Source organism: Mya arenaria, chromosome 3 (assembly GCF_026914265.1).
Source record: "Mya arenaria isolate MELC-2E11 chromosome 3, ASM2691426v1".
Lineage (NCBI taxonomy): Eukaryota > Metazoa > Mollusca > Bivalvia > Myida > Myidae > Mya > Mya arenaria.
In genome coordinates this window covers 22,651,088-22,676,353 of record NC_069124.1, presented here as the reverse complement: position 1 = coordinate 22,676,353, position 25,266 = coordinate 22,651,088, and the positions used below count along the sequence as shown (strand labels likewise).

Genomic DNA, 25,266 nt, shown 5'->3' with positions numbered 1-25,266 from the left:
GTCCAACATGAATCAATCATATCTATATTATTCAGTAATTCAAATTCATTTTTCCTATACACATGTACTGTTTTATTGTATTTTCCTAAACCTGAACGTAAAGGTCACTTATATTATGTTTTCTCTCAAACTTATTAGCCTACTGAAAAGTAGATCCAAAGAAAACTATCCATCAAAATCCAGTTTAAACAAAATGCGCATCTTCATTATCTCTTTACTTAGTAACACTTGAATTTTTTTACCACGATTTAATATATATTAAACAAATCATTCAAACTTCACTTACATTTTCTATAACAAAAACCATAGGTTCATCACCTCTGAATTTAAAATAAACATTGTCACAAATCGAAACTCAACCACTTGGAAAACATGAAGTACACCATAGCCGAGATGCTTCGAATTCCAATCATTTGTAAAAGTGTATGTGTCTACTTACTTCCCACCTTCTGCCTCTATCCTAATCATCATCTTACAGATAATGCATCATCCGTGTTATATTAAACCCGGCAGCATGAATCACAATAATTCTCATTTTAATATTTGAATTTAAGGCACGAGTATTCTATCATACATGACGAGTATTCTACCATATATGACGTAATGACAGAAAATAGTTTCATACCCCCGTCATCCGAATTTCATATTTAAACTGTTTTGTGTTAAAGTTCAATGGCTGAACTCAACAACTATAAGTTGTAATTCTTATTTTGTTTGTCTATCTTACAAGTGCCTGTGTCACCATCAACCTGAGGTAATGAAATTTAAATACTCTAATACATGGCAATTATGTAAAAAAAAAACATTTTGCCATACAAATTTAAAGGTAGCAGTAATGAAAGCTTAAGCTATCGAGAGCATTCAAGCATGTAAATATTATCTAAATATGAGCTTAGTCTAACGTCAATGACTATTTATATAAATCATTATCAGAAATGAAATAAAAATAGCATCTAATATGAGCATTAATATAACCCCCCAGTGTCACAAGATGGATAAAACCTTAAAACTCATGTATTGACCTGATTTAAGACACATATTATCAAGATTAAAGAGTCAAAGTTGGCTCTTCAAGTGGATGGAGACATACCCCCCTGTTACTGATGGAGCTAAGCATGTGCTGAAATCTACAGACAGACACATTCTTTTGAAGATAGTTCATATCAAACAATAAGACTTCAGTATTAAAAACAATCGGTTTCTCACTGGTGTAAATTTATGATTGTAACACTGCTATAATGCAGCATGTATCCCCTGCTATACATGTAAGAACAGGGCTTTTTCTGCCCATTTTGGGAAAAAGACCCTAGACATTTTGGGAAAATTTGCGTCGTGAAAATGCGAAAATTGGGAATTTTTTCAGTGAAAAGAAAAAAGCTGTCTAGTCTCCTGTGAATTAGGAAATTATTTAATATTAGTTTATTTTCCCTTTAAAAGACCCACAATGGCTGAAATATCAATCCTTGGGGTGTAAATATCTACTGCAATAAATCATGACAGATAATATTTCATATCTCTAAATGTGATGAAAATCAATGATTTCTGAGTTCAATTACTAAAAATACTTCAAATCACATAATTTATTAGGATGTTAAAAATGAACCAGTACAGGTAAAAAGAATTTCTAAAAAAAAAAAAATTTTTTTTTTTTTTTTTTGATTGGGATTTTTTTCTGAAGATTGGGAAAAATATCTTATATTTGCTTTGGGAATGGGTCCGATAGTCGGACCCGTGGGTACTATAGAAAAAGCCCTGAAGAATATCCATGTATAAAAGGTATACATACTGGACTCACCAAGGTGAATCACTCACAGCTACACCTTTTTCTTACAAGAATCACACTCACATCTGCATTAAATTGTCACCTGAATCACACTCATATCTGCAGTAAATTGTCACCTGAATCACCCTAAAACATCTGCAGTTTATCAATTGTCACCTGAATCACACTTATATCTGCAGCATATAATTTCCACCTGAATCATACTTACATCTGCAGTATATTGTCACCTCAATCACACCAATACATCTGCAGCATATTGCCGCCTCCATCACTCTTATATCTGCAACATATTATTGTCACCAGAATCATACTTATATCTACAGCATATTGTCACCTGAATCACACCAATACATCTGCAGCATATTGTCAGCTGAATCACACTTACATATGCAGCATATTTTCACCTGAATCACACTTAAATCTGCAGTATATTGCCACCTGTATCACACCAATACGTTTGCAGCATGTCATCATCCGAGTCACACTTACATCTACAGCATATTGTCACCCGAATCACACTTACATCTACCACATATTGTCACCTGAATCACACTTACATATGCAACATATTTTCACCTGAATCACACTTAAATCTGCAGTATATTGCCACCTGTATCACACCAATACGTTTGCAGCATGTCATCACACGAGTCACACTTACATCTACAGCATATTGTCACCCGAATCACACTTACATCTACCACATATTGTCACCTGAATCACATTAATACATCTGCAGCATATTGGCACCTGAATCACACTTCCATCTGCAACATATTGTCACCAGATTCACACTCAAGGCATATTGCCATGTGTATCACACTCATACCTACAGCATATTGTCACCAGAATCACACTTCTACATCTGCAGCACATTACCTGAAACACATTTACATGTATATCATATTGTCACCCGAGCAGTGTATTGCCACCTGAATCAAACTCACACAATTGTCAACTGTCACCTAAATCACACTTACATATGCAGAATATTATCACCAGAATTACACTTAAGTATACCACATATTATCATCTTAATCACACTCACCGCTACAGCATATTGGGACTTGAATGACACTGAACTTATACAGCATATTGTTATCTGAATCACACTTACAGCTACAGTATATTGCTACTTGAACCACAGCTGCAGCATACTATCCCTTAATCACACTTAGAGCTACAGTTTATTGGAATATTTTGGAATTCTGTAACACTCAAAATACAACTATCATTTAATGCTTTAGGTTTGAAAATTCAATTAGATCATCTCATGATCTCCTGATATTTGCAAAGGTTTGTTGCAGATATAAATTATTATGCATCAATTTATAAAAACAAAAGATATATCAGATGACAGAAATTGCAATTGATGGCACATGTTGTTTTTTTCTCATTTATTTTTCAACATATATCATATTAACATAATGCATCAAGAACATATGTATCAACACCTATTGGAGCAGTTTTCTGTGAGGGGGATCATGTAAAAATGATGACAGTCCACAATTATCAGCAATAAGAGCAGTAAAACTTACACCAATGGCCCACAATTATGCTGATTGAAAAAGTGACAAGATTGACTGGCACACAATTTTTCGGGGAAAGGGCAGTAGCAAAGACTGCAGCTGCTTGAATTTCGGTGACTAGAGTCGTAACAAGCTGAAAGCACAGTTTTTGGCAATTGAAGAACTCTGGCGCACAAATTTCGGCAATGCAAGACCCCCAGTGGCAGCAACATCAACTGGTACACTTAAAATATCTAACAATGAACACAAGGAGAAGCTGCAACCGTTATAAATACTGTAATTGTGAACAAAAATGTAAGTTTACTAGAGACAAGGCTGGGTGAAAATGTCAAGTTTTGTTATCACGGTTTTATGGAAAAGGAAACTTGAGCTCACAAAGAATATTCTTGAAATATTTTTTATGTGTAAAGATAGCACTCGAGATCCCCACTTAAAGTTTTCAAGCTTTAAAAAATTCAAAAGGCAGACGGGGGTACCCCACTTTTGAACCTAAACCCCATCATTGGCTTTGCGGACAATATTTAGTTTATTTTCCTTCTATTGGGCAAAAAACACACCAACAACCTAACCATTTATGGATAAAGATGGTTTAAACTGTGAACTATACCCTCAGAAAAATGTTAATGGAAAAGGAGTGATTGTTTTTTCCAACTTTATAAAAAGGCACTGCATTGTAGAGAGGTTATAAGGGGGACAACTCAAGAAATTCACACACTCAGGGAGTATACAGTTGTCTGACTTGCTCTTCATAAAAAATAGTTTCTTTACTTCCTTATTTATTTTAGATCCTGCGAATTAATAGAGGCATAATTAAAACCATAATTAAAATCATTGTAGTTCCTGTATAATAATTGGGTGAAAACTGATGGAATTTTATTTGTATAAGAGTTATATATATGAATATTATTGGGGTTTATATATATATGTGGATTATTATAAAATTATATATAAGTGAAAATTATATAATTATATAGAATAACAAATTCACTCAGAGAGCATGAAAGAACATTGGCTAAATGCTGCTTAATTCTGCCTAATTGTCAGTTCAGACCAATTTTGACCACAGTGGATTAATTTCAGTGACAGAAAATGGCGTTTTTTCCATTTTTTTAAATATAATTTTTTTCCAATGTGGCTAAGCCAGTTAAAAAAGGTAGAAAAACACACCTTGTTTGTCCTTCACACACTCTTTAACACTCTGATTACTGTTGTCATGTAAACATTCAACAAGAGGCACATCAGTGCCTGTGCTCCACTGGCCAAAAGGTTCAAGCAAAGACCACCTAACGAACATTTTCGTCAAGTTTCATAGAAATACAATCATCAATTTTTGAGGAGAAGTTATTTAAAAATTTTTACTTTAATAGCTCTGGCTGCCATGTTGTGCAGTGGACCGAAATGATTTGGGCAATTTGAGTAAAGGAGCACCAAACAAACATTTCTGTCAAGTTTTATCGAAAAAAGGTCATCGGTTTCGACGACAAGTCGTATAAAGTTTTTTTATTTTCTAGCTCTGGCAGCCATGGTGTGCAGTGGACTGGAACCATTTAACAAATTTTGGTTAATGACCACCCAAGGAACATTTCTGTCAAGTTTCATCAAAATCTGATCATCGGTTTCTGAGAAGATGTTCTTTAAAGGTTTTTCTATTTTTTTGCCCTGGCAGCCATGTTGTGCAGCGGACCGGAACCATTTGAGCAATTTTGGTTAAGGACCACCCAAGGAACAATTCTGTCAAGTTTCATCAAAATCTGCCTATCCGTTTCAGAGGAGATGTCGTTTAAAGATTTTGCTATTTTTAGCTGTGGCGGCCATATTGTGCAATGGACCAGAACCATTTGAGCAATTTTAATAAAGGACCACCCAAGGAACATTACTGTCAAGTTTCATTGCAATACGATCATCGGTTTCTGAGGAGAAGTCGTTTAAAGGTTTTTCTATTTTTACCTCTGGGGGCCATCTTGTGCAGTGGACCGAAACCATTGAAGCAAATTTGATAAAGGACCATCCAAGGAACATTTCTGTTAAGTTTCATCAAAATCTGATCATCGGTTTCTGAGAAGATGTTCTTTAAAGGTTTTTCTATTTTTTGCCCTGGCAGCCATGTTGTGCAGCGGACCGGAACCATTTGAGCAATTTTGGTTAAGGACCACCCAAGGAACAATTCTGTCAAGTTTCATCAAAATCTGCCTATCCGTTTCAGAGGAGATGTCGTTTAAAGATTTTGCTATTTTTAGCTGTGGCGGCCATATTGTGCAATGGACCAGAACCATTTGAGCAATTTTAATAAAGGACCACCCAAGGAACATTACTGTCAAGTTTCATTGCAATACGATCATCGGTTTCTGAGGAGAAGTCGTTTAAAGGTTTTTCTATTTTTACCTCTGGGGGCCATCTTGTGCAGTGGACCGAAACCATTGAAGCAAATTTGATAAAGGACCACCCAAGGAACAATTCTGTCAAGTTTCATCAAAATCTGCCTATCCGTTTCAGAGGAGATGTCGTTTAAAGATTTTGCTATTTTTAGCTGTGGCGGCCATATTGTGCAATGGACCAGAACCATTTGAGCAATTTTAATAAAGGACCACCCAAGGAACATTACTGTCAAGTTTCATCAAAATCTGCCGAACCGTTTCAGAGGAGATTTCGTTTAAAGATTTTGCTATTTTTAGCTCTGGCGGCCATATTGTGCAATGGACCGGAACCATTTGAGCAATTTTGGTAAAGGACCACCAAAGGAACATTCCTGTGAAGTTTTGTCAAAATCCGCTTATCAGTTTAAAGTAAAAGTTTACGCACGCACGCACGCACTCACGACGGACAATCTGTGACGACATAAGCTCCATGGCCTTCGGCCAGTGGAGCTAAAAATATGAAATACCACCAACTACAGAGCGATAAGTATGAGCTGCATCGTAGCTGTTTACACAATATAGTTGTCGCCTTTTATTCTGACCGACAATGCATCACATGTCACCTATTCCTTATCATGTGATTTGTATCATACCTGTAAGCATACACAATAGGGTATGGTTTAACTGTTTATGCTTCCTAAGCAGATGCTCGGAATGGGCAGCCGATATAATGCTTTTTATCAGAACATTACGCATATTTTTGAAGTTAAGAGTCAAAATAATCATTGTTCATGTCACAAAATCAGGGAACCCCAAAAGACCACCAGCGCATCTTTTACAGCATGCACTTTTAATAGGCCATTTACGTATGTTCTGAATGAGGTTCCAAAATTGCTATTCATAGCTCAGTTGATAAGAATTTATGTACAATTGACAACCTCATTTGGAGTTTGTTTTTTTCTAAATAGAACATAAATGACACCAAAGTAATACCTTTTTTAATCATAACAAACCTAGCTAGCTACAGCACACAGAAATTAATTTTGTTCTTATTTAAGTCCTCTGCTCACTTCCAAGTGACTTTTAATTAAGGCATCTGAGTAATGCAGATGATACATGTTTAGTATTTAATCTCCGAAACAATTTTGCAATCCGATCAGCTGAATTTTATATAATCTCAGTGACAGATATAAAGCATAAAGCATTCCGGAAGATGACCTCCTATGGGTGAACTTTAGGAATCCAAATGGCAAAGTGTATATTTAATAGAAATTGATTGTAATTATATTGATAAACTCCCATATTGAAATGGCAATATGTAGGCTGATCTGAATAACTAGCGTATGGATAAATTGCAACATTCTTTACTTATATCATACGCTAGAGTTATTGAAAATTGTCTTTAACAACATATGGTACAAAACATTTACCTCACAAAGTTCCCTTGTGAGATTAGAATTAAACATTTGAGCAAATCAAATTGATAATAATATACCTGCAAGTCAAGAAAGATAGAAAAATATAAGAAATATTCAATGGTGATGACAACAGCATGTCTAAAGCATAGCGATGGCCCCACTTTAAATTGCCGAAGCTGCATTTTTTTTCGGATTCGGAATATTTTTTTGCACCAGTCAATTGTAACCATGCCCCCCCAGGTCCGGGGAATGGCGGGGACTTTGACTTTCGGTCCAGCCAAGCCCGGGCAAAGTCCCCCCTGCGGGGACGAACTGCTTGTGAAACCCCCACCAAATGCCCCTGCACCCAAGGGACTCTAGATAAGGCCCATTCCCCGTATATTTGGCATATTTGGCGTGAAGACAAAATCACCGCATTCACCCAGTACTGCGGGGCCACCTGGAAGGTAAAATCAAGGCCCATTTCCCCAGCTATTCCCGGTATACCCCATACCTGGGGGGGGGCCGTGGTTACAATTGACTGGTGCATTACATTACTAAATTTATAAAGGGGAGCTGCATCTTACTGGAAGATGCGGAATAAATAGTCCAATGAGAAAATGGTGTTATATCATTAGATCAAAATGTTTAAAAAAGATTGTAAATTTAGAAATTGTAACTTCCGCATTTTTTAAGGAAACCATGTGCGATCAAACTACCAAAAAAAACGTTGCTACCAGAAGCCATCGTTATCTCAATCATTGAAAATAAATCACTTACCTTTCCGGTATAATATCTTAATAAAAACTTTGATTAAGAAAAGAACTGTAAATTTCTTTTACGATGAAAAGAAATATCAAAATATAATCAAAGTAATAATGATAATCATGAAAGGTACAAAATGTAAAGAATGACAACTCCAGTATGACTGAATGGTTTACAAAAGTAAAAGCAATATGGATGACAACCCTTCCAAGGTTGCAAATCCTGCAAATAAAATAAAAATTGGGAAAGATTTCCTGAACCTTGGTAACTCCGGTGTAATCATCCTAATTACTGCAAAAACAGAAATTTTAGGAATAAAAACTATTTCTATATACTTAATTCAGTTCGATACATGTATCATTATTAAGGTGATTGTGCGCTGATCGAATATAAACCAATTATCATTGGATGGGTCTGATGGATTGGATAGATTATGTTCATTAATAATTAATTTTCATTGAGCTTTATTATTTTACTAAAAAAAACATAAACATATCATCATGTGTAATATCATGTGACCTTGAAAGTTGGGCATAGTACTTTTTTCATATGCTGCTTTATATATAGAAACAAATATATATTTATTATTTAATCTATTTCTTTTTTATTGATTGAATATTTTAAGTATGGACAGTGAATTTTGAAATGTGAAGGACAAATGAGAAGTAAACATAATAATTAATTTCCTTCTTTTAAACACTTTGTATATACATACGCTTTTCATTATGTCTATCCATTTGATTCAATAATCAATGTATCACGAATTTTGTCTGATTTATAATCCAACAAAACATTTCTGTCCTGGTTTCATCTTATTTTGATTTTGTGCTACTAATTCCTTTATTACGTTTTAAAGTGACTCGCTCATGTCTTTGGACCAAAATTAGTTTTCCAGGCTATGCATCTGAAAAGACTTATTTTATCATTATTTTAATCTATGATATCGAAATTGCAGAAAAAAATACAGGTATAGCATAAAGAGTATTTTGGTGTAAGTGGGGTTCAAACCCACGCTGGTAAAGTCAAGAAAAAAATAGGAAACAGCTGCTAGTTCACACAGCCACCGGGACTTTAACAAAAGTAGTGGATATGTTGACCTGTTAAGGAAACATTGATAACATCACGCGAAAATGTCAATCAACCAATCACGCAACACCACATACGTAATTGATTTTCAATCGCATTATAAACGCTAATGAAAATTGTGGTCTTCAAAGACGATACTTGAGCAAATATCAATCTTTACTGAAGGTTCCAGTTTGGGTATTTTTGTTTTAACACTCCTGATTTGCCACACTTTTTTTCATAATTTTAAAAAAGTGAATTTTACAAACCATGAGCGAGTCATATTAACTGTTGAACTATGCATTTCAAGGTTTTGAAGCATTGAAAGATCATCTCTTTTGCCAATCAAGTGCATGATATCTATTGCCTGTCGTCTATGGTCTTCAGAACTAATAGAAAAAAGGTCTACTGCATCTGTGATTATTTATTGGCGCCGCACTGAGTGCGCGCCTATTATGGAATGGGAATTTATTTTAGTTAGTGGTAGGAGCGGTTTTTAAGTTGGTTGACAGTTGGGTTTTACTGTTATTTTATAATGATTAAAAAATGCAAATGGGTGGCGATTGCATGGTGTTAAAAATGATTTTTATGGTTGAATAATAGTCTTCAATTTATCTTCAAAACATTATTTCAGAAGAACGACAAATAAGTTTAATAACTGTTCCCGATTCGTTTACGTTTTCCGATTGGTTACCTGAAATATCTTAAATATCATGTGCCGGAAATGTAAAATGTGTGGACCGGTAATTATGTGAATGGGAATAATTATGTTTTATGTTGTTTTGTTATGTTTACTGCATTGATAAACCATGAGGTAATCTTTTTTCTTTAATCTAATCGATATTGGAATTAAATGTTCACCTAACTTTATTTGTTAATGTGTTGAAGGTGACATTAGTAAAATTTTATTACGATTGTCCCCGAGTTGTAACACATACCGGATGTTGCTATTTTTAGAACCAGAAGGTATTTCCCCGCTATTCATAGGTCAATATGGAATTTCTACATCGTAGTAGTTGGAAACTCGGGTGATGATTTTATCATGAATATACGTTTAAAATAAGTAAACTCTAAAAGTGCACTGACAGTTGATTACGATACATCTAACAATTTGAGTCATTACAGTAAAACATGGATTATAAGTGAATTATACGCTAAGAGAAGATTTTCTGTCGAAAAAACGAATGTCAACAATCGGCATGGAACTGGGATATTCGTATCAAAGGGCTATGTATGTAAGTATCTTTGAGTAGTTTTGTACGTTGATGTGTTCAAAAATGTTTGTTTTTTAATTTATCTTTGGAATTCTTAAATCATTTTTATTTGCTAAATGTTAAGACAGCGTGTTAATATTTTTACATACATGTACTATAATTATATATTATTATTAATATACATGTTACATCTACTTATGCACCAGTCAATTGTAACCACGCCCCCCCCCCCCAGGTCAGGGGAATAGCCGGACTTTGACTTTCGGTCCAGCCAACCCCAGGTAAAATCCTCGTCCTGCAGGACGAACTGATGGTCAAATCCCTGCCATATGCCCCCGCACCCAGGGAGCCTAGTAAGGCATATTCCCCGCTATATTTTGCTCGAAGACAAAACCACCGCATTCACCCGGCACTGCAGGGCCACCTGAAAGGTAAAAACACAGCCCGTTTCCCCGGCTATCCCCGGCATAACCCCGGACCTGGGGGCCATGGTTACAATTGACTGGTGCATTATGTACATGTTTCATATTTTTAAATGTACTTATGCACATTATTTATGTATATGATATGAGTATGTAATCTTTTATTGTATCTTTTATTTGATTGTTTTATCTTAGAAAAATATTAGACTTAAATTTTGTTTAAAAATGATGTGTTTTGGTATGTGACCTATTTTTAACATACCATAATACATGAACATACCCATTATTTGTTTACAAACTGCATATTTTCAAAATAAACCTGTAAGAAAAGACGACATGGTTTCGGGCTGGAAGCCACGACAGCTTTGACACTAGCGACATTCATTTGCTTGGTGTAGGTCTCGTTAAAACCCCGTACTGTTGTGAATCATTATCAACCATATGCACAACAACTACACATTTGTGCTTACCAACTTACTCTTGGCTAAAACGGATATTAGTGCAGAATGTATAATTGATACAGTGCATTTGTCTTTCACAGTTGTAGTTTCTGCCGGTTGATAATCAGAAGTCTAATTTCTTTCAGGTAGGAAAATGACTGAATATTACTAAGTCAACAAATTGGGGTTATGAAGAATTCCAGCCTGCATTAAATATTATGTTGGATCATTGAGACAGATTTGACATCCATGTCATCCACAAGGCAGTCACATCTGATAGAGATGATGTGAGTATTTCATAAAAACATATTTGAGTTGGTGTTTGTTGTTTTATAAACTCACTGTATTCAATAATCAAGTGGTGGTGGTGGTGGTGGTGATGATGGTGATGATGGTGATGATGATGATGATGATGATGATGATGATGATATGATGATGATGATGAATTTTATTGATAAATTTAGTAATTTTCTTTATATATTATCTACATGTATGTATCAGCTTGTTGTTGTTTTTTTAAATAATGTCGAGAAATATTAAACTGTTTATATTTTCTTTTGTATATGTATGGCAGTATTATTATCTATACTAATAAGTTAGAAAGGCTTTTAAAGTACATTTTTTTCCTTTACAGCACTAAATTCTAGATGGGTAAAGAACCTGAAGGGGCATAAAAACCAAATCAGCATTGACTCAGCATTGAGTAATTATCATCTGTGCACACACTACAAGTACAAAGCATGGAAAGACCAAACTTCAAATGTTGAAGAGTAAGACTTATTGTGAAAAATTCTAAATGTAAGAATACCATTGACAAAATAAAACAAATAGACATCGATTACCTACAGAGACTGTTTACATGTTATAATATTAAAAAGACAAATTAGTTGAGAACTTTCACTCTGACATTTTTGGAGGGGCATTACCGCCTACATGTACATAGTGTTCTTGTTTCTTTACATATTTTAATTTGAATGTACATTCATTGTTTTTAAATCTGAATTCTGAGTTAGTATCATACGTAAAATTCATTTATTTGAATGATTACATTTTATGAATAAGTCCAATAAAGCTTTATCAATTTTTACAAGGGTTGATTTTTAAGCATTTTATTAGCTATAAAAATGTATGGTTACATGACATTATGTATATTTTCTTCAAAATTGAATGGTAAACTATCATAAATTGTCTTTTAAATTGTTCATTAGACATCATAGAAAATATTTAAAATGATTTCAGCAGGTTGTCTTATTATTAATTATTTTTTATGAATTTATAAAATGCTTTATATTTTCAAACATCGAAATACTGCTCTGTTCAGAAGACTCACAAGATCAATCAAAATGATTTTTTTGCATGTGTATCAATAATGCTGTTCGGTTGAACTTATGTTTTCTGTTAACTGAAGTTTATTTCACCAGAAACTGTTGTGTTTATTTCATAAGCTCTGATAATGTGAAACAAAATCAAATATAGACAAAATATTTACTTGTCGCTCTTTGTAGCCCTTGGAGTTTGGGGTTGGGTGTAATGAAACTTAAATAACTTTTTTAATTCACGGTAAAATATCTTCAAAATTTGGATAAAAGTCCCATAGTGTACCTTGATAATAACTATGTTGTCGGTGAAAGCTTTTATTAAGTGTGTATTACTTAAATACCTTAATTTAGTTTAAATAATTATGGCCTTTAATGATTTTTGTTTTCATATAGATTTCCTGTTATATTGAGCTTTGTCAATTTTTTTGTTGTTTTGTATTATGTACAATTACTACCGTATTATATCATGCATAGGACGCACTTTTTTACCCCCAATTCTTGATTTAAAAATTGCCTGCGTCCTTTCTATGCTATTAGAATTTCATCTGGGTTTTTTCCAAGTCCATTTCAGGTCGAAAATATCGGACCGGGGAAGAACGCGTAATAGTAAGTATCTGTACTGCGTCACCGAAGAGAACAACTAACATAAGGTAAAATCACGCAAGTTAACACACTCAGAAATATATTGAATGTTTACTTTAAAATGATTTGAGAAATAAATTGAAAAAAAAACATGAGTGTTTACTTTTTTATAAAAGGGACGCTACTCACAAAAACTCAATGTGAGTCAGCACTTTAACTGGATTGAGTTATAACGGCAACGGAAAATCGGGAAAGGAGGTAAATATCAATTAATCGTTGTTCATGATTTTAATGTTTCGATATTTTACATAACATTTTGTTGTATGTTACTGTTTTAAAAAATTAATAAAGGAATGTGCATAACGCAAAGTATCATTATTGTCACTATCAAATCTTTTCAAATGTGCGAAGGTGTGAAAAACACCTGCTGTCTGTCATTAAAAAAACATCAATAGAACAAACTATTGCGATGGTAATACCTTATGGTTGTTTGTTCGCACTTGACCCGATGTGCCTTTCGCTGGCAAGGCTAATTACCAACACGCATTAATTATGCCGACATGCTTTAATCCGCACAGCGACAAGCCTTATCAAAACAATCATCAGTTTTGACAATACACAGTTGTGTTGCGATTGCAACGGTTGCAACGGTTGACTGTCATTAAGAAGGCATGTCGAGACTATTGCAACGGTTGCAACGGTTGATTGTCAGTCGGGACTATTACGGCATTTGTATAAGTCTTATAATATGGGTGAATGTTCTCAAAATGTCAAGACATATATCATTGTTGTGTACGCCAAATTACCAAAATACAATGCTAATTATCGAAATACACAAGACAGTTATTGAAATATGCCTTATATACAATTTTTTGTTTGTTTTTTTACTTCATTATATGTTATAAATACTTTACCAACCTCAATTCGGCTCCGTTTTTGACATTTTTCCGCTGCGTCCTATCTTATATATTAAGGTTTTTTTACCCGTTTTCTCAACTATTTTTTTGCCTGCGTCCTATCTATGCTAGCGTCCTATACATGATATAATACGGTACTTCTATTTCCTAACTTAAATTTTTTGTCTCATTTGTCAAATTGAATTGGTACATATTTCATATAAAGTGAAAAAAACACACACTATTTTTAAAGATGCACTCTTACTCCCAAACAAGACTTATCACTTATTATTGTTTTGATTTTTCAAAATGGGTTGATAGATGTCAACAACAATGTTTCTAATGAAGGATTTTAAGTTCAATTTGCTAATAAGAATGAACATAAAACATGGTATTTCTGCCTTGTGATACTATAGTAGACCACAGTAAATCTTTTAGCAATCACCAATCATTTAATATTTGTCATGCCTTCTGCTATTATAAACAGGGTCACAAGCTTGTTATAAATCAGTAAACAATATTTCAGTAAATGCATTATTTAGTAAGTAGTTATTGTTTTATCAGTCAATTTGATGTGTGTTATAAATACAATTATATGCAGGGCTTCCATTAAAGGAAGTTTGGAAGAATATTACTCCTTAGAAATGGGTTAAAACTTTCAAAATTGATTTCTAGGAAGTACAAAAACTTCCATAATTTTGAAGAAAACCACCAAAGTAGAACGCTTGGAACTTCCAAAATTGATGGACAGGAAGTTTATACTTCCAGTTTCAAAATCTAAATGGAAGCCCTGTTATATGTATTGATTTCAAATAAGAGTTTCACTTTAAAGATGCTCATTTAAAGATAATGAACAGACACACAAAAACTAGACACATTTGATACTAATTGTATGAATGATTATTGTTTAGGTGACCTCTGATTTGTTTTGGAGATATTCACAAATGGGTGTTATTCGTTTTTGTCTTCAGTTTCTTATACATTTAAGGATTTTTATAATTGCTTTTCTGGTATATATTAATTTAATGCAAATGAAAACACACTTTAAAGTAGACACATTTGATACTAATTATATAAATGATTATTGTTTACATGTACTCTGATTTGTTATGAAGATATTCATAAAGGGGTGTTCTCATGTTATTATACATTTTGGACTTGATTTAGTATTGCTTTTCTGGTATATATTCATTTAATGCACAAAGAAATTATTTTAAGTGTTCAGTATCACTTTCACACATTGTTTACTATTATTTTGTGCATATTTGGCCTATTTATGCTTGTATGTGCATTGCTGTATTTCAAAACCTTTGTGAAAAATAGAAACAGTATTATTTCTTTCATGCATAGTCTGATACATATTCAGTTTGTATGCGTTATTTTTATCATATTTGAAAAATTTGCCATTGTCCAATAAGACACATGCTGTTTTTGTGTTAATATCACTATCAACTAAAAACATCCATTTTCAACTCTTCTTTACCATGTAAAGGAGAAGTTAACATTATAACTCCATTGACCAGTTTTTTATGCAATTTGTCCAATTTCATACATTTTAGTATTATTAAACAGCTAAAAACAAGGCATGTTATGTTATAAATGCATTTCATTTAGTAAACAATGTTCTCTTTTTATATAACAGTTCAATAATTATGTTCTATTTATGTTTGTAACTTTCATACGAAATGATAATGTTTATTAAAGTACTACAAAAATTGTTATTTCATGTCACTTCTTCATGATGAATTCCCCATATAATCAGGAAAATTATTCTTTCTTCAAGTTGTCATTCCAGCATGGTGACTTTGCCCCCTCCCCCTAAATGATTAGAACTGCAGTGTACAAGAACAATAACTCTATTTCAGCGAATTGCAAGAGTTATTCCCTTTGTTCCTTTTCCTGTCCGTAGCATAACAAGAAAACTACTTTTTGGAATTTCATTAAACATTATTCAATGGTAAAGCACAACAAGAGGAAGTGCAGTGCACAATGACTATAGCTGAATTTCAGCTAATTACAGAATTATTGCCCTTTGCCTCTTTTTTGACCAGCATTACTTTCAAAATATTCATGGTATTGAAATAAAACTTTGGATATGGATAGGTGGCTATGACAAAAAGTACAGTGCACAAGCACCCTAATTCTGTTGTGTTCATTAATGTACCACACCCCTAATGAAATGTTCAACTTGAAACTCTTCAATTGCAATGCTTTAGCCTATGTTGTTAAGCAGAATACTACAAATATTTTGAGAATTTCATGGATGCGGTTCGATGCATTGAAATATGCTTGTTGGCCTTGACATTCCTTGTTTTTCAACATATAACAAATGCATAAACTATTAAACGGCGCCCTTTGATGCTTTGCATCAATGGTCTTTCTTGTTGTATACTTTCATGCATCACGTGGAACTACCAACTGAAGAGGCAGGCTTATAACCTCACAAAGCGTCCGGACATGTTCAGCTTGTATTGGCCTAGATCGACCAAGCTAATTCACAGCTTTAAATTATGTTTACTAGAATGATGCCCAACGCTGCCATTAAGGTGGTACAAACTGACAGTCTCGTGGTGCATAATGGCATTGCAATTGTGCATTGTTCAAATAACAAGCATGTTTGCACACAGAAGTAACAGTAAATATCCATTTTGGAAAGCACTAACCCATTCCTTCAACCTTAATTGTAAATTACTATCCAAAAGAGTATTAGCGATGGGCAATCGCCGGATTTGCATTATGGATTAAACAGACTGACAGATCAACTAATTAATCAAAATAATTGAAGATTATCAGAAATTTAAACTAAACTTTTTGTATCATTTCGTATCTAGTGAGGAAGTGCAGGTAAATTAAATCACAATTAAAAATCAAATTAAACAAGAGACGTTTGTCAAACATTATGCTCCCCTGAGTGCCAAATTGCTGTCAGGAATGCATGGACTGAAATGACAGCTGATTTGTCATTGGCATTGGATTCCTTTAAGTCAGCTTAATTATGACTTTTCAAAGTATGAGGATAGTAGGTACAGTTTTTAATCATGTTCAGATGATGACTGATATTTGCAGATAAACATAAATTCTCTAAGCAGCAGGGAAAAAGTAAATTATGATGTAAATTCTAATGACCTATATGAGTTGTTACCTTAACCTTTGACTCTATGAACTCAAAATCCATAGAGGTCATCTACCTGTCACCCCAACCTAAATGTTAAGTTTGAGGGCCATGGGTGCAGGCATTGTCAAGTTTTCAAACAGACAAGCTTTTTGCCTTGAAGGTCACCATGAACTTGACTTTTGACCCAATGACCACTTAAATCAGAGATTATCTACTGGTCAGGCCCAACCTCCAAGTCAAGGTTGAGGACCATGGGTGCAAGCATCGAAGAGTCATCACTAGGACAACCTTTTCACAGTCAAGGTCACTGTGACCTTGACCTTTGAAATGATCACCACTAAAGTCAATAGAGGTCAATTATTTGTCAGGCCCAACCTTCATGTCAAGTTTCATGACCATAGGTCCAGGAATTGCGTAGTTTGCATTCAAGGTCACGACCTTGACCTTTGACAAATGACCCCTTAAATCAATAGGGTCATCAACTGGTCAGGCCAACTTCCAAGTCAAGTCTGAGGGCCATGGGACAGCCTGTTAGCATTTAAGGTCACAGTGACCTTGCCCTTCGACCTGCTGACCCTTAAAATCTATAGGGTCATTTTCTGGTCAGGAACAGCCCCTATGTCAAGTTTGATTACCATAGGGTCAGGCAATGTTGAGTTATCACTCGAACAAGCTTTGGCAACCATTTACCTTTAAAGGTCACTGTGACCTTAACCTTTGAACCATAAAATCCATATGGGTCATCTACTGGTCATGCCCAACCTTCATGTCAAGTCTTATGACCATATGTCCAGGAATTGTTGAGTTATCTTAACCTTTTCCCAACCATCAACAATCACATTTACATCTAATTATCAGCAAAACAATAAAAAACAAACATTTTTTTATTAATCGATACTGGTAACGTTGTTGCTGATTGTTAACTTTCAGGTTGGGGCGACTATTGACCATTGCTGATAATCCGCCCATCACTAATGGGTAATCAGTCATAATTCAAGATTTTCACCCAATCCCAAATACATTTTCATTTACCAAAATATATTTTGTTTATTCTTACTTACCAGATTTGGTGGACATGGTTATGATTAACTTATCTACTTGAATTTCTTATTTGTCTCATGCTTTTGGCAAAGAAATTAACTTCGGAGACTGTATTTGCTAATCCAATACTACATTTTAGTTTATGACCTTCTTGAACTATATTTAGGACAAAGAATTTATAAATGTCTGACTTGATTATCTATTTGCGTAACAACGCATGATAACAAAACAATCAAGAAAAGGACAAACCACAATGTAATCATCATTTATAATATGAGACAATAATATTGTGAATTTCATTACTTCCTGCTTATCTTTCAACATGAGGAACAACACTTAAAACTGTTAATCATTCTTACAAGGAGCTAGATACATATTAATAAAAGTACCGCCAAGTGGTTGGCAATTTCTTTATATCAAACAAAGAAAAATTACCAAATCGAATAATAACCAATTCTGTATAAGAAAGGATTTAACATGTAGACAAAGGAATATGAAGGGGAAAATTATGAAAATTTTAACGAATACAGCAACTGAAAGACATAATAGGGTCACCGGGCAAGCTAGTCTGTGTTGTTTTTCAATCCAAAAAGAGACGTAGAGATGATAAATGCAAGAGTTACTGGCCTTGCTGCACATGTGCATTGTGCAGCACCTGGACTTCAACTGTTGTCTTATGAAACACAGACGAGCTAGAAAAAGACAATTGTTAAACCCTTCTCCTCACACTTTGTTCGTCTGCAGCAGTGAGCATAAGTTATGGCTCACAACTAAGCATAATTAAAGGCAAAGTTTGTTGAAATTGGGTTTCCTTTCATACCTAATTAAATTTGTGTATAAAGTTTTCACTCTTAAATTATACACAAGTTCCATGATCACAAGTGTGGTTGTTGTTTTTTTTACAAATTTTGTGCTGAAATTCAGCCATATCCATATGCTTAAACATAATTTAGGCCCAAACATAAAAATAAATTTCTCATATATGAATGTAGGTAATTTCATTGTTAATTTTTCAATAAAAAAATTGAACCCAAGACCGCTTTCATATTGAAAAGTTGGTTTATTCTTAAAGAAACAAATTTTATCACATTCTTGTTTATTTCTAGACATAACTTGAATTCCTAACTTTAGTAAAAAATGATGCTTTTCTCAATTTTTCCTGGCCTCCTTCCTAAAATGGTTAAAAAACAGTCAAATAGGCAGCACACTTTGTGAGGCCCAGATAAAGTTAATCTGTATAATAATTGGAGTGAAAGTCAATCACATTAAGCTTAAATAACCATTGATTAATAAAAACAAACATCTGGATAAATAAACTATAAGGGACTCAAATATTTGTATCAGTGATGGGTGAAATACAGCTAGCCCATGAGACAGCTGGCATTGCTTGTAACATTTACAACAGGGATCCTTTTAACCTTTGAACCAAATAATTACCCAAACCCTGAGCAAGAGCTATTTCCTAAAATACTGATAAGATTTCTTATTTATTATTTAAGAAAACTTCCTTTAGATGATTGCTTTAAAATTCAAAAACAGGAACAAAAATATTTTATTTTCTTTGATCGAGTTTCAAATGGGTAAAAGGTAAAACGTTGAGCTTTTGTTGGGATTTAAGTTAGGTGAGGGTCACAGGGAACATTTAAACCCCCTTTTAAACTGCTGGGTTTGATGCATTTTAAAGGCCTTTGAACATTGCTTTTAATTTTAAACGTATCATTCAGTACTATTTGCCACGTTAAAAATAACTAAAATAAGCATTGATGAAAGATTCTAATCTGTGAAATAAAGTATAAATATAAATGCACATTCAAATTAAAATGCAGATTAGATGGTTTTGACTCGTGCCAGTCGGTCAGTTAGTCTCCCTGTATCATAAAAAATCTGTAACATGTTTGAAATTTTGCCAAATTTACTTCAAGGTTTCAAAAATAGTAAAGATAAATCCAACCTTCAAAATCTATAGTCATTTGATAAACAAATGTGTCTGGAATGTCATGCCTCACAATGCAACAAAAGATCTGATTTTTTAGGTATACAAAATGCTGAGAGAGAAAATTGAGCAATGTTGTTTGTATCATGCCTAAATGAAAAGCATGCATTTCAAATTTTGCTGAATCTATATGTAACATTACTAATGTTTGCAAAGAATCTTAGCAAAGCTACTAATGTCAATCAGCTAAATATTGCATGGTCAAAATACTTTTTTGCACTCTAAAGAGCATAATTATAGGCTTCATTGAATTGGCCGGCTAATGTAAAACCAATGCAAGCTGTACTTATAAAGATCCTTTGCGATAGTATGAGTCCACCCCTTAGTAGTAAATTCAACATTGATATATGTAAAGATTACGCTCAATTGCTAATGGTAGTAGTTGTTTTTTTTAATGTGTAAAAGTATGTTGCACTTGATTCCGAATTCACTGGGTACATTTGGTGGAGCTACGTAAAGCAATGTTATTTATTGTTCCAAAACATTCAAAGGCTAAGTTCATTTGCAAACATTAGTCATCACACTCAGAGTTTAATCATGCTAGAAGTTGTTGGATTGTAGAGAAATGAAACAGTGACAGATTAGCATTTACTGTTGTTGACATTCCTCCAGTGGATGGTCCGACCTGCTTTTGAGTTGATTATAATTTAAGTTATCAAAGATAAAACCAAAAAATTTATAAGAGCAAAACAGTGCATGAATTTCCTTAAACTATACTTATCAGAGTTTATGATCAATTAAAATTTATGTCAAGACTGTACCTTTTTCATTTAAAACTCGCGCTATAGAAATAAATATATGAATGCATTGATTTCTTACTCTTATTGTAATACCTCATTTAAAAGAACTTTGACTGAGTGAATCAGTGATGCAAACTAAAGACAAACTATAGAAATATTTTCAGTATTTCATGCTGTTGATTTGTATGCATGTTATATTACAGTTAGGGACAAGGCAGTTACCAAGGTTCATTTCAATTATAAAGTTAAACAGGAAAACAGGTAAGAACTCCACAACACCAATGGAACTTATGCCAAATATGAAACTGGCAACTTACAGATGCTTGTGTGATGTCACTGGAGATCTGTGGAAACATAACAAGGGATGAACGAGGACATGGTCAGGATTGAACATCAGATAAATACATACACTTAAATGAACAATTACATCTGCATGCATGAGCAATCCCCCAGGGCATATGATAGGCATCTGATTTTGTATGGCTGGTATGTCAATGGCGAAGTATGGCTTTTTGTAGTAAAAGAAATGGACAAATAAAGATGCATATGCAAATGCAATCATTATAATCATAGAGATGAGGCTATCAAGATAAAAGGCAGCATAACTGAAAAGTCACAACACACTGTAAATTAAATTTCTTGTATGAGGCTCTGCAAATACTAAATTGCCAAAATCATAAAAACAAATTTAAATCATAACATTGAGCTTTTTCTGACTGTTACGCAGCTAGTTACTGTATTTTAAAATGCTAAAGACAAATTTTACCACATGACACAATCGTGCACATATTTTTTACTACAGAAACAAACTACTGTACAGCACTCGAAGAACTTGATCGAAAGATCACCTGCTCACAATAATATATAAAATAACTGCAAATTATTATTTTTTTCTTATGCAGGCAATGGTATTTTCTAAATAAGCATGCACTACCTATTTCATTGTTTTGCTAGGTAACTTACCGCTCTAAATATTTTCCATGGACCTGTAAGTTTCTTTTCGGGTGGGGACTTAATCATCCAACCCGAATAAACAACGTGATTCATCGTGATGTCATAGATTCATGAGTTGTCTGTCAAGTTCACTTATTGACAAAATAATCTTATTGTATGCAAGCCATTTATAAATAAGCTAAATTGTGTTATTCAATATGTTTTTGTGAATATTATAGACATAGTTTCTGTAAATAATAGTGTCCATTTAATCCCGGAAGTACGTCAATTTCTAATGGAACACAACAAACATTTTCATTGGTTAAACTTCTCTCGCTAAACCAATCAATAAAAAGAAAACATATTGCAAGATACTTTTCTGAGGTCAGAGGTCAGTGGGATTTACAGAAATGACAACATTGTTGTTTTGGGCGATAATTGGTAAAAAATTGAGTCCTTTAGTGATGAAACCTAATGAACGTTTTATGAAATATCATTTTCACGGAATGTCATTCATATAATACTTGAAAAATCATTACTATTAACTGTATTCTCTTCTGAATAGAACTAAAGTTATGAACGTAAGCTTGTTTTCATTTCAAAAAAATGGGAAATGCCTTTTTACATTATAACTCCGTGAGACGTCTACATGGTATGTTAAACTGTCCTGTAAGTGTTAGCTTACAGTGCCATGCTAGTGTTCCGGCTGTCATGGATTAAAGCCCCTGTTCACTCTTTCCCTCCGTAGTTGACCAGTTTACTTGTGTCAGAAGAAATGAGCGCCTGGATCAGCCATAGTCTTTAATGGGGAAAGGAGTGTAGTGTGTGTGGTTAAGAACCAGTCGCCCGGTCAGCTTAGACAGTTAGAGCTCCTTGCTTGTGTTCTGGTGGTCATGTGTTCCCCACATATGGCACACTTTTCTCCCCAAGTTTTTTATGCACCAGTCAATTGTAACCACGGCCCCCCAAGTCCGGGGAAAAGCGGGGACTTTGACTATTGGTCCAACCAATCCCAGTCAAACTGTAGGTAAAATCCCCCACATCCTAGGTAAGGCCCTTTCCCCGCTGTTTTTGGTGTGAAAAAAAACCATTCACTTGGCACTGGAAGGTAAAAACACGGCCAGTTTCCTCCGCTATAACCCTGGACTTGGGGGGCCGTGTTTACAATTGACTGGTAAATTAAGTCCATCATTTGGTGATACATAACTGAGATTGGAAGTTGTGCAGCTTACTCTTAAGTGATGCAAAAAATGAGCTCTGGCAATGGGTGCTGGCACAAATGTAGGTTGTTCTATAGTGTGATGCAGCTTGGAAAAAATACAGGAACTTGTAGAAATTCAGCTGAAGTCATTGAGCAATGGTGGAAATGAACATGAGCCCACAGTTTTAAGTCTTACTCTCGTATGATGCTTTCCTGGCTTGCTCAAATTCTTTAAATTATATAAGTTTGTAAAAAGGTGGTGCCATTAGCACTATAAAATTATGCTTGTTCATCCAGAACTAATTTCATTGACTGGTTGAGTGTCGAAGGAACCTAGTACTGTGTGGCGATCTGTCAGGCATGGCTTTCACTGAGTTAGATAATGTATAGGTTTCAGAAGATGATGGGCAATTTCGTAAAACATATATAGTGACATGTACAGACATGGCAATGACAGAGAGGTAGATTTAGGTCTAAAAAGTGGTAGTTTGGGTTCAAAAGCAGTAGAATTTCTGATTCCTTTAATTTTCAGTCAAAAACAATTATGTAAACAAAATCATGATATTTGTTACTATTTTTAGATTTTCAGAAAATACGCATAAAATATGTCAGGGTTAAGAGACTTTTAACTGTTTTTCATTGAGAAACAGAAGGAATATTACCTCTGACTTGTAAAAACAAGTTTATATTCAGAAGAGCTGCTAAAAAATCAAATCAGACTGCCAAAACAGGTCGGAGTGTATTGAGTGCAGACGACTGCAGAATTGTTTATGTTAATTTTCCCGCCAAAATGTTGTAAGATTTCATACACTGTAGATAATTAATAACACCATTGTTGTTTTCTTTAATGTTTTGACAGTTTTATAATGTCTTTGATATTTACAAAAAGCTGCTTAGTGGTCTTTTGTACCATACTGGTAACTTAGCAACGATCTCGGCTGAAGTGTGAAGTGATTTGACAAGTTGTTTATTGCACCATGTACTTTAAAGTGGCAGATTAATTTGGTACTTTAGCATGGTTGATAGAGTTTTGAGTTTTTTAAAAGAAAATTTAAGGCCAATTCATACATGCCATATTTTCTGGAGACCATTCAGTGGGATTTGTTCAAAAGGCTGAAAATTCAGGGGGATTTTGGTTGTATTCAGGGGGATTTTTGTAGCAGGTCTAAGTTGGCGAAATATTAAAGTATTTTTAGACACAAGTACGAAAAAATGTATTCACATATAGTTTGCTTTGAAAACCTAACTTTTTCATTATACAGAATTATTTTATGTCATGATTTATCATATTCTTTTGATACACTGTCATTTCATACTGTAATGCACTTTCTGAACAAAATATGTCATTGCAAAAATATGTTTTTGAGACAATTAAAAAATTGTGCTTAATTCTATCAGCTTTGATGACTTTCAGACAACAAGATAAAGAATAAATATTATTATTTCTTCCTTCCAAAATAGTAATATTTCTTTGCCTTTGATAATTACTACAAAGTAATTGATCACTTGTTGTCATTTCACCCACGTGGATTTGTACATTAAGTTACACTCACATACTGTGGTTTCACTTTGTCATTATTGCCTGATGTAAAATTTCTAAAAAAAAAATTTTTTTTTTTTAATTCCGGGGGATTTTCATCTCCCGCCGGGAGACCGGGGGATGGATCGAAATTCCGGGGGATATGGCATGTATGCCAATTTGATATAATTTTGAGGATTTTTAAAAGAGCTTTCAATATTGGTAGATTTCGACGGAAGCGGTATGGCATTAGAAGGGTCTCAAAAGCAGTATATTTTACCTACTGCTGGTAGAGTTCACATGTATGTATGTAGCTTTTGACAACAAGTTACATGATGTCATGGTTTCCCATTTTAACATATCTGACACACAACTTGTAATTTAATGTGGTATTTATTTGTAGCGAAAGTTTACCATATAATGCAGTGTATTTCGTTGGTTTCAATGCATTATGTCCTTAATGTTGTTGTCATCATTTCTGATGTCCTTTGTCTGTCTTCACAATTTCACCTGGGTGTCTTGATCACCATGATTGATAATGCAGTAGTAATATTTTTAAATCTTCGCTGCATGGGTAAATATCTAATTTTGTGTCAGTTTTAACTCTACTATTCGAAGAATATGAGTGCTAGTCTACTCTGGCATCCAGGCATCACAAGTTATTTCAGGCTTGGCATGTAACCATATTAATAAGTCAATATATCTATACATCAATATTGCATTGAAACTAATTAGACATTTTTTTCCATCCATCAAACCTACTAAATTAATCAATTAGATAAGTCTTTCTTGCATACACATATATGTAAATTATGGCCCCTAATTTTTGACTTACAAAGTCTCAGTCCTGTTTTATTATATATATATATGTGGGTTTACTTGTAAATGTGTCCATGAGGTTGCGACTTAATATCATCATGTTTTAATGAGACTTTCATGATAATAAATATGATTCAAT

General features: G+C 34.0%; 1 protein-coding gene and 1 pseudogene across 1 annotated transcript in view; one reads left to right on the top strand and one right to left on the bottom strand.

Moving 5' to 3' along the window:
- LOC128225848 (protein daughter of sevenless-like) overlaps positions 1 to 21,860 on the bottom strand; it is a 29,972-nt gene extending 8,112 nt beyond the window's left edge. The window contains exons 1-2 of the mRNA XM_052935745.1: positions 21,619 to 21,860; positions 20,973 to 20,999 (exon numbers count right to left, since the gene is read on the bottom strand). Coding sequence (XP_052791705.1) covers positions 20,973 to 20,999; positions 21,619 to 21,702 — 111 coding nt within the window. The 5' untranslated portion in view covers positions 21,703 to 21,860. The remainder of the gene's footprint in view (positions 1 to 20,972; positions 21,000 to 21,618) is intronic.
- The window catches only part of LOC128227656 (calpain-D-like), a 62,256-nt pseudogene continuing 37,700 nt past the window's right edge, over positions 711 to 25,266 (top strand).